This window comes from Leucoraja erinacea, chromosome 25 (assembly GCF_028641065.1).
Source record: "Leucoraja erinacea ecotype New England chromosome 25, Leri_hhj_1, whole genome shotgun sequence".
NCBI lineage: Eukaryota > Metazoa > Chordata > Chondrichthyes > Rajiformes > Rajidae > Leucoraja > Leucoraja erinaceus.
In genome coordinates, this window is record NC_073401.1 from 12,523,387 (window position 1) to 12,534,818 (window position 11,432).

The 11,432-nt window shown below is 41.5% G+C and overlaps 1 protein-coding gene across 1 annotated transcript; it reads right to left on the reverse strand.

Moving 5' to 3' along the window:
• Window positions 1–4,725: 4,725 nt before the first annotated feature.
• Window positions 4,726–5,876, reverse strand: LOC129709390 (N-acetyllactosaminide beta-1,3-N-acetylglucosaminyltransferase 4-like). The gene has a single exon (XM_055655711.1). The coding sequence runs from the start codon at window positions 5,806–5,808 to the stop codon at window positions 4,726–4,728; it is 1,083 nt and encodes a 360-aa protein (XP_055511686.1). The 5' UTR covers window positions 5,809–5,876.
• Between the last annotated feature and the right edge of the window lie 5,556 nt (window positions 5,877–11,432).

Consider the following 11,432-nt stretch of genomic DNA (forward strand, 5'->3'; position numbering starts at 1 on the left):
TTTAACAAATCTTTAATGACTGCAAAGCACCTTTCACTATTTTACTGTGGCCCCAAAAAGACATTGAAACAGGTCTGTTAGATATAAGAAACTGCAGATGCTGGAATCTTGAACAATACAGAATGCTGGTGGAACTCAGTGGGCCAGCCACCATCTGTGGAGGGAATAGACAGACAACATTGCAGATTGGGATCCCTGTTCAGACTTCAAGCATCTGAGGAAGGTCCTGACCGGAAATGTCATCTGTCCATTCCCTCCGCAAATATGCCTGTCCCGCTGAGTTCCACCAGCATTCTGTATTGTTCAAGATTTCTCCGGTCCGTTTTGAGTTGTGTTAAAGAATGGGCCGAGCATGATGGAAGGACCAGTCCCATCATTGAATCTGCTTTCTAGATTTTCATTTCAAAAGTCTGTGCCTTTTTATGTAGTCACAATTTCTTTTAAGCATGTACATATAAAAAACAAATATACAAGAAAGTAGCCTGAGAGCTGGAGGCTAGATCACAGGGGTGATTAACGAGGAAGTACTGTAGATACATTTATGCATGATTCAGGAAGTGAGGCTAGAGCAAAGGATATGATGTCTGGGACGGATCAGCCACATTTGACAAGAAATTCATCATTGTCTCTTTAAAATAGTGACCACCCCTTTTGTGAAACTTTGCTATTGTTCTACGTCCGTGGTGTGAGGAAACATTCACTTGGTTCCTTCCTTGTCGAGCTCTAGAACGCTATGCTTCAGTAAGATCACCTCTCATTTTCTGTGAAAGGTCTTTGACCTTTTTATAAGCCCAGAACCAGTCTGACAAATATGGATATAAACATAATTGGCCTTTTGTCGGTGCTCCACCATTAGATTATGGATGATATTTTGGCTCCATGCCACTTTTCTGCACTATCCCCATAATCCATCAGCTCTCTTAATATCCAAAAATCTTCCAAACTGTGAACGAAATATTCAGTGACTGAGCCTCTCTGTCTGTCTCATATGGAGAATTCCAAAGATTTATTTCCTTCTGGGTGAAGAAATTTGAATCGCTGGCAGCAACACATCTCCCAGACGAGCTCTGTGGTCATTTTGAACCGAAGGTTGTATTGTATTGTATATCTTTATTGTCATTTCCTGAGTATTCACATACCCAGAGGAAACAAAAACGTTGCTCAACCAGTGCCATTCAGTGTGCATTAAAAATAAATAGAAATAAAAATACATATATCATGAACAAATTTAACACTCTACTAAACATTCAACAGGCGTTCCGATCGGCAGCGGCACGACAGTGGCTCTGCTGCAGTGTCCAGGTTGGTGGTTGGTGCGCGATACTTTGGCAGGGGGCAAAGTCCGTTTAGCAGTCTTATAGCCTGCGGGAAGAAGCTGAGGAGCATCCTGCTGGTTTTGCAGCTAATGCTCCTGTACTTCTTCCCAGATGGCAGGATGGAGAATATGTGATGCGATGGGTGGTAGGGGTCTTTGATGATGGAGATGGCTCTGCATCTCTTCCTGATATGTCCAGCAGGAAGGGAGTGGAGACCAAATAATTGCTGGCGGTCTTCACAATCCTGTCTAGAGCAAAGGTTCGTACGCCCTGCAGCTCCCGAACCAGGAACATTGACAAGAAATTGCTCTCGATTGTCCCCCTATAAAAGTGTAGGTAGGTTGTTTGTGGGGAACCTTGCTTTACTAGTCTTCTACGAGGGTGTAGTCGTGCTGGGCTCTCTTGACCAGTGCTGTGGTGTTGGCCGTCCTTGTCGGGTCATCTGACAGGTGTAGTCCTAGGAACTTCACGATGCTGACCCTTTCCACATCAGCTCCATCGATGTGCAGAGGTGTATGGTGTTGTTTCCCCGCCCTCCTGAAGTCAACCACCATCTCCTTAGTTTTTTTTCACGTTGAGAATGAGGTTGTGGGATTTGCACCAACCTGTGAGCAGCTCTACCTCCATCCTGTACGCCGATTCATCATTGTCACTGATGAGACCCACCACTGTTGTGTCATCAGCGAACTTGTTGATGAAGTTGTTGTTGAGTCTAGCAGTACAGTCGTGTGTCAGCAGACTAAACAGCAGGGGGCTTAGGACACAGCCTTGGGGTGAGCCAGTGCTCACGGCTATGGTTTTTGATGTCCTACTGCCCACCCTGACTGTCTGCTGCCGTTGCGACAGAAAGTTCAGGACCCAGTTGCATGTGCTTCTGGGTGAAGAAATTTGAATCGCTGGCAGCAACACATCTCCCAGACGAGCTCTGTGGTCATTTTGAACAGAAGGTTGGTGGAATCACATCACCTGCCCTGACAGGATTGTGTCTCAATTATCAGGATGGAGTTCCCAGCCGTCTCAGAACCTGCAGAGTGACAGACATCTTTAACATCTTCCTACTCTGATCTGTGGTTCCCACCTGCTTTAAGGAAACCCCAATGGTCCAGCTGCCAAAGAAAAACCAAGGCAACCTTCCTTAATGAATACCATTTGCCGACTCTGCCATTGTTACCATGGAATGCTCCAAGAGGCTGATCATAGCGCACATGAACTCCAGCCTCCCAGATAGAACCTAGATCCACTGCAATTCACCAACCGTCGCGACAGGCAGGTCTCCCTGAAGGCAGAAAAAACTCCCTTGAATCAGAAGTCTCCGTTGTGCCTTTCCTTAACGTGTCAATAACCTTTTAAACTATTATTATTTTATTGAAGTTATTATTTAGCAATTTTCAAGGGTTGTGTTCACAAAGTTTACGAATAGATGCACATTTCAAGTAATATTGTGAATGTCAGATTTATTATAACTTGTACCTCAATGACATGACATTCCTCGGGCATTACTCCAGCCATTGCCCCCCCCCCCCCCCTGTTTTTGGTTGTTACCCATTGTTCTTAGATTTCTTTAGAAGCCACTTTCACACCACCTGTGGCCTAACTTTCTACAACTCTTTCTCACCTTTTCCTTTTTGTACATTTACCTCCAAATGTTTCATTTGGTTTAGAGAGCAGGACAATGGGTCCTTTGCCCACATAGCTTTTGATCACCTGCTCACACTAGCTCTATGTTATCTCACTTTATCATTCACTCCCTACACAATAGGGGCATTTTTTTAAGAGGTCAATTAACTTGCAAACCTGTGGTTTTTTAGCATGTGGGAGGAAACTGGAGCATCTGGAGAAAACCCATGGGGTCACAGAGAGAACGCTCACGCTCCACGCTGACAGCAACCATGATCAGGATTAAACCGGGGTCACTTTGGCTGTAAAGCATCAGCTCTACCAGCTGTGCCACTGTGCTACCCAAATGGCTGAAAATTTTTGTGAGCTGCATGATTCTACACTGAACTTATCTTTGACAAAATTCCAGTGTACAACTTCGCACATTAACACAATCCTACACTCACTTGGGACAAGCTAATTAACCTACAAACTTGTACGTTTGTGGGAGTGTGGGAGGAAACTAAAGAAGTTGGAGAAAACTCACGGGGAGAACGTACAAACGCCATACAGACAGCCCTCCAAGCGCTGTAAGGCAGCAACTCTACGGCTGAGCCGCCCTCAAAAGAAAATTAGTGCTGGAATGTAGGGAAGTGGAATGACTTCAATGTAGTGAAATGTGAGCAAGTCAGAGACCGGTTATCATCCAGTGAATGGCTCCGAAGACACAAACAAAATACTGGAGTAACTCAGCGGGACAGGCAGCATCTCTGGAGGGAATAGGTGGGGGCTGGACAAAGCCTAGTGGCTCCTGATTCCTCTCAACTTGCCTGGTCTGAATGCAGATTCACCAACACTCCAGAGGTTGACACCATCCAGATCAAGGCATCTCACTTGGTGCCATCTCATCCACCAACATTCATTTCACCCAACACCGATATTTGCAGTATATACAAGTTACATGCCAAGGCAGGTTCAACAGCCCATCACAAACCTGTGACATCTAATACCTGAAGGACAGGCAGACCAGCCGGTACCCTTCCCACTCGCACGTGGTCTTGATGTGGAAATATACAGCCATTCCATCACCAACCCAGGGTCTGAGTCTTCAAACACTCTCCCCAATAATGCCATAGCAGTATACCAACTACACCAATTGTAGTCCATCTACACAAAGGCTCTTGGGATGGGCAGTACATTCTGCCCTTGTAAAACCCATGCCCGTAAATGGCATTGGCAGGTTGGACTGAAGGGTCAGTTCCCATGCTGTATGTTTAAATGAATAAGAGAAAAACAGAGTAAAATATAGTAGAAGCCAGAGACTTCTGGCACACCAATATTCTCTTCACCTAGGCAGTGAAAAAGTATTACAATTATTTTCAAGGAAATGTCAATGCATTTGATTGTTGAATTTCTAATTGAAACAATTATCCCTATGCTACCCATATTTAAGGTTTTCCTGAAGTTCCAAACGAATTTCCAATTTTTTCCCACAGAAATAGCTAGCGGTCGAAAGCACAATGCTAGACCTTGGAGTTACAACAGTCTACTGTCACAAAATGCACAGCATATGGACATTCAGTTCATATTATGCCACCCTTCATTTGTTATTCTCCCCCTTGTTGCTTTCAGTGCTTCAGGTGCCAAATTTTATTGAAGTATCTCAGCTTTCACTTTCATGTTCATTGTCATAGGCACAGGTACAGTGAGGCACAGGTGGAATGAAAAATCTTGCTTGTTGCAGCATCAAAGGCACTTAGACTGAGCTCCTTGCCAGCTCTGTTCTGTTTTCAGAGTTTGACGTTCAAATTCACTAGTGCCCTTCTCCCTGTATCCTCGCACATTTATACTTTGTGTCCGTCACTAAACTCCACATAATCCACATTTCAGCTGGATTCAGTTTGTGCACCACGATGAGGTCTTTATATAAACATGGATGGAATTCAAATCCTTTAGGAACACCAAGTGTCTTAAAGCCCATATGTGAGATGGGAGTTATTCTCAATTGTAACAAACACATCCCAACAAACACGTCATCAATTGGGAAAAGGTCAATATTGCCTGCTGCCTTATGCAGACGTAATACAGTTTTCCTGGACATTATATAGCCCCCACCTCCAGCGTAGGCGGGATATGTTTTCTGTTTATACATGATTTCAGGGATAAAATACTTAATTTTATTATTCCTTTTTGGTCTGGCATTGTAAATAATGTGCCCTACAAAAAGGTCCTTGTTTGGATCAAAACCTCGGAGATATTCCAACACGTTCAATGTGTTCACAAAGACGTCATCGTCTCCCTTTAAAACAAACTTTGCCGAGTGACAGTTTGTAGCAAACCATCGGTGTAAGTGAATCTCCTTCAGTGTCAGGTTGAAAAAGCTGTCCTGAAAGTCCCATTGCAGGATATCACCAAACTCCTTGATCTCATACGCCAACAATTGGTGCAGTGGCTGACCCCGGAACCTCTTGGAATCGCCCAAAAGAAACACTAGTTTGATCTCAACTCCATGTATAACTCCTGCTTTTCCCCAGGTGTTTCGAATTGTGACTCGCCTGTCAATGTTGGCAGCTTCAGATTTAATAGCTAACAGTAGGAACAATTCATCAGTGCATACCTTTGGTTTCACCAGAGTTTGGAAAGTCCTGCAGTGTTTATATTCCAAGAAGTTCTGGTATACCTTGGGTAGTTTTGCAGTCTGGTTGATGTATGCTTTATTTGGTAAACATTGGGTAGTCTCAGTCACATCATTACTAACTTTAGGAATTGTAGCAGTGCGTTTCCATTCACTATCTTTGTCATTTGCTGATATTCCACTTTGCCATTTGAAAACCAGAAAAATAAATGATGCCATCAGAGCAAAGTATAGTGTTTTTCTTTTTTTCCTTAAAATCATTCTGAAAGGTTGAGTCGAAGGGCCTGTTTCCGTGATGTACAGCACTATGATTCTGAGATAGGACGTCAATGGTCTCTCTGCAAGGGAGCAAAATAAGACACTATAAGTATGAGGATACTCGACACTCTTACATACATCAACAAACAGCTTTCTTAGTCACCCTTAGTGATGTAGAAGTTTTGTATTAATAACTTGAATATTAATAGATTGACGACAAAAATCTTACATACATCCTTCAAAAGGTCCTGCTACCTTAATGTATGCTCATCATTTCATTGACTTTACACATTTCCCAGTTGTTATTTTATTTGCACATGAACACATTTATTGTGCATTGAAAGACACAGAGTACTGAGGTAACAGCGGGTCAGGCAGCCTCTCTGGAAAACATGCACCAGAAATATTTAGGATCAGGTCCCGTCTTCAGACAGATTGTACTAGGGTGACGGAAGCTGGAATAGTGACGGGGTGGGACAGAACCTGTCCGGTGATATGGGGTGATTGGCAAATGGGCAGACATGAAAAGAAGACAAAAGTCTGAGATAAGGAGAAAATAGGAGTGAAATATGAAGCCAGAGAAAGGGTTATTAAGGGGAAGGGGTAAATTGTACATTCCCTTGCCTTGTTGCACCCCCAAGGATGTTACACCACACCTCACACGATCACAGTTCATTTTCCTACTCAACTGAATCATCTACAAACTCTTGAAATCAAAAGCATTGGATCTCACTGTTAAATATATAAATAATTATTGCATCATCTGCAAATGTCTTTATCACGCCTCCTATCTCTAAGGTTATATCATTAATGCACACAATGGAAAAAAACAAAGGACAGTGTATTGAGCCTTGCGGAACTCAACTAGCGAGAGGCTTCTGGAGATGAACACTCATTGACTGACCCTCGGCCTCCAGCCACTGAACCATTTGGGATCCACTCAATGCACTCTTTGACTACATGTCATGTGGGATATTGTCAAAATCCGTGTTGGCAATTTCAAATCCACTCTCCTTGATATCTCCTCAAGTGTTAGAAAGTTAGTAAGACGACCTTTCCTTCATAAATCCACGCTGTCTTTAATTAATTTGTGCTTTTCTAAAGAAGATATATACTGTCTCTCAGTATTGTTTCCAATAATCTAACCATAGAATTGAAACTAACTTGACTGTGATTACTCGGTTAATTCCTTCCTCTGTTTTTAAACAATAGCACACTGTTTGCCTTCCAATTCTCCAGCACCACGCCTGTACCAACAGGTGATTGAATAATCAAAGCCATTGTAACTTTCTCCTTTGCTTCTTTTAACAACTTGATATATATTTCATCCAGGTCTATATTTTATTTAGTTCTATTTATCTATTTTCAAATGCTAAATTACTAAACCATCTTTTTTTTTTGTTAAGTTTCTCATCCCATCCAGTATTTCACACATTTCCTCCTCATCTACAGATTTAACATCATTTCCCTTTGCCTTTAATACAGCTGTAAACCTTTCATGAAGACAGTACCCATATTACCTTTTATGTTACCAATAGACCCTATTTTTTCCTTAGTTCTCCTCTGTGCAGTGAGAAAACATATTTGGATTTTCTTTTCCAATGTTTTTTAAATACTGTTTTTCTTATTTCGCTTTCACCTTCACTACTACACCTCATATACGTTTCCAGACATTTTGCTGTATTAAGTTTCCGCATCTAAAATAATTGGCTATTTTTTACCATTGCCAACAAGTCTCGACCTTTGTGTAATGTAAAAGTTAAGTATAGATTCTGTACTTTACCGATCAATCTACCCCACCCTTGTACTTCCTTAGTAATTATCTTTATGGTGTATAAATGCTCCGCTGTACCAGCTTAATTTTAGAGTTGTGATCGCAGCCTTTGATTGTGATACTCTCTCCTTGTGCAAGTAAAATAAACTCACTGCTGATGGCTAATTAAGTCATCCACGAGTCTTATTGAAGAATTTGACTTTGACAATTCCTTCCAGTCTTATCGTTTACAATTAAATCCAATATTGATGACTCTCTCCATCTCTCAACCCACTGCTCCTCTCCCTTTCCCCATATATACTGGCTAATAAAATTCTCCAACGTGCAATTTAAGAAAAGTTTGCCACCTACTCCATTGACCCACTGACCACATCCTTAGTAAGATTTGCCACATTGTTTTTGCACTACGTAACAATTAGATCAAAGGGTCTTCAAGCTGAAACATTCTCTGTTCACTGATGCTGCCTGATCTGCTGAGTGTGACACTGCCTGATCTGCAGAGTGTATCCAGCATTTCCTGGGGGCTTTTGTTGCATCTCCAGCATTTGGAGTTTTATTTTCACTTTCAACATTAGAAGAGATCGATCCTCTAATTCTTTTCTGGTATTGAGATATAGTGACAGACCCTTGCATGTATGTGGGAATTGGTAGCAACCATAAGTGCTATTATAAGATCTACAATAATTTCAGAAATCGCAAAGTGTTTCACAGCCAATGAAATTTATTTTAGAGTAAAATATTCCTGCTGTACAACATGTGGAAAGTTTCAACAATGTGGTAATGACTAGATTTTAAGTGGCGTTGATTGAACTGGCAGGACTAATTCTGCTGCTCATCGTAAAAATATACTGGAAGCCCCAGGCAAAGTGGCCTTGAATGACCAGAGTGACATTTGAATTTACAACGTTCTTGCTTTTGATACGAGATTACTGCCCAAAGGAGATAGTTAAATAGGAACGTTTCCCCCGATTTTAGTGCTGCCTCTTATTGATAATTTAAATTGAATATATCTCTGAAGAATACATTTTCCTCACTGATAAATGAACGGCATGCAGGCACACACTGAGAGATGTACGTGCACTTACTCTCACTCACACTCACTCACACTCACATTCACACTCACTCTTTCACACACACACACACACACACACACACACACACACACACACACACACACACACACACACACACACACACACACACACACACACACACACACACACACACACACACACTCGCAGATCCACAGAAAGATAAATGAATCATCTCAAGCAAAAAGTACAGAGCAGATGACAGGTATTTTTTTCATAAGGGAACATCATTAGTAAATCAATTCAAAAGGTATTTTTATTCCATAGCCACAGAAGAAATTGGATCAGATGTTTTATTTCTGATGAAGCTTTGCTGCTCATGGAGGTAAATCCTCGTTACATGAAGGAATTAAATTTCCTCACAGTGCCAGAATATTATCTTTGCTTCCACCCATCATGGAACTCTAGTGTAATGAAATGCAATTACTTCCTCATGCGTTTATGAATCAGCATTACTGAATCTAGTTTTCAGCCTTAAATCCAGTCGAGAGCAGCATAAATATAAATAACCAGTAAACATGTTTGCACAAAAACAAGTGAAAAACATTTCCAAAGATTATCATAGGTCTCTTACCTTAAAATATGTTGCAAAATAATATTCCTCCAATGATATAGTGATGAATCAGCAGAATAATTCAAAGTAATGCTTAAGATTTTAGACTCTTACATTTTACCTGATTTAACACCGACTAACAAAGAACAAAGACTGCCCACACTCTGTAATATCAAAATTTAAAATCCATATCACCGATTAGTTATTCAATATTTAGTTGTGAGGAGTGAGTCGAGCATTATCAAAGGTGTGACTTGATCTTACCCTGTTAATGGTTCAGCTCAGCTGGGTTTTTGCAATTCTCTCCACCAGCCGGCAATTATAAATCAAAACCCTGGAGATAAGAGCTGTGGTAGTTTTCACTGCTGTTTACTTGCATGCTGCATGTCAAAGAAACTGTAACGTCAGTGCAATGTAGAGACATGCACTGTGCCCCCATTCCTCAGGGATTACGAGAGTGTGTAACTATGGAGATCGGAGATAAGGATGCAAATGCTGAAAGTGCATTGGTTCACGAACAAACATCAGCAAAGTGGAGATATTCCACTAAAAAAATGTGCATTATCTTAAACTCCTAAATTTCCCGCCTGTAACATTTCTGCACATGTTCCTTTTCCTGATGTTTAATTATCAGAAAATATAATGCAGCAGCTTATACTACTTGGAAAGTAAAAGCAGCAAAGCACAGATGAACACGACCCTAAGATTAAAAATTAAGCTGAAGGTTTTGCTTCAGAGGCACAGAAGCAGTCGGAAATGTACAGAATCCATGTTAAACCACACATGGACTGAACAAAGAAATTAAGAGGTCAGCAGGTTGCAAAATGTATTTAAATAATGGTTATCCTTCATAATGGTAGCGGAACAGGGTGGTTATTAATGTCACGAAAGACTAGGCAGGCAAGGGAAATCTTGAACATCAAAAGCTAAAAATTGAACAAATAGACTGGAATAGAATCATGAGTCAGAACTAAGTACATACTTTCCTATTCAATCTCAGTAAATTAATATGAATGAGGTCTTTATCTTGTGGCAGACCATAACTGGAATATTCTGACATAAATAAAATATGAGCAGATTGGAATACATGTTTTAATAGGCAGTATTTTTTTAGGAGCCTATTCCATCTTAAAGGAGAACTTTAGCTTTGTGTTATGGGTAAACTAGATTACTGCCAAAAAAAAAACCTTTTAACATTTTTGTAGTCTTGGAAGAAACAGGCAGGTTTTCCGTTTGCAAAGAAAGGAAATCAAAGTGACCATTGGGAGGATTGTACATGGGCAGCTGAATCACTTGTATTTGTTTTAGACCATCACCCATCAGTTGTCATTATCTCCCTCACCTCACCACACTTGTTTAGTCCAAGTTTGTGATCCCCAAGCATGTTTACATGAAGATGATAAAGACAGAACATGCTGTATACACGCAGCATGTTCAGCAAACTTTAGAAAGCGAACCAGATAATGCTTCAGCAAAGCCTAGGCGCAGCTATGGCGCAACTGTAGAATTACTGCCTTACAACGCCAGACACCTGAGTTCGATCCTGACCTCAGGTGCTGTCTGTATAGAGTTAGTATGTTCTCCCTGGGACCGCGAGGGGTTTCTCCGGGTGCTCCAGCTTCCTCCCACACTCCAAAGATGCACAGGTTTGTAAGCTAATTGGCTTCGGTAAAAATTGTAAATTGTACCTGGTGTGGAGGGCAGTGCTAATCGCTGGTCGGTGCGGATTCAGTGGCTCGAAGGGCTTGTTCCCTCGCTGTTTCTCTAGCGTCTAAACCTAAGACACAAAGTGCTGGAGGAATTCGGCAGATCAGGCAGCACCTGTGGAGGGAATGGACAGGCATCATTTCAGATTGGGACTCTTCTTCAGACATCAGTCTGAGTGTATGACATAGCCAATTAAAGTACACTCTCCAATACTTGTCAAGGAGGAATCTTTCTCTGGTCCTTATTACTGCAACTTTCTGTCTTGAAACCTCCAATCGGTTTTCTATCCAGGCTTTAAACTTGACCTTAATTATAGGTGGAGACTCCAAGAATCATCAGAAAAACGCAAAGCGTTGGAGGTACTCAGTAGGTCAGACAGCATCAATGGAGGGAATGGACTGGCGATGTATCAGTATGAAGAAGGGTCCCTATCCGACACATTGCCTGCCCATTCACTCCACAGATGCTGCGTGACCTGCTGAGTTCCTCCGCCACTTTATGT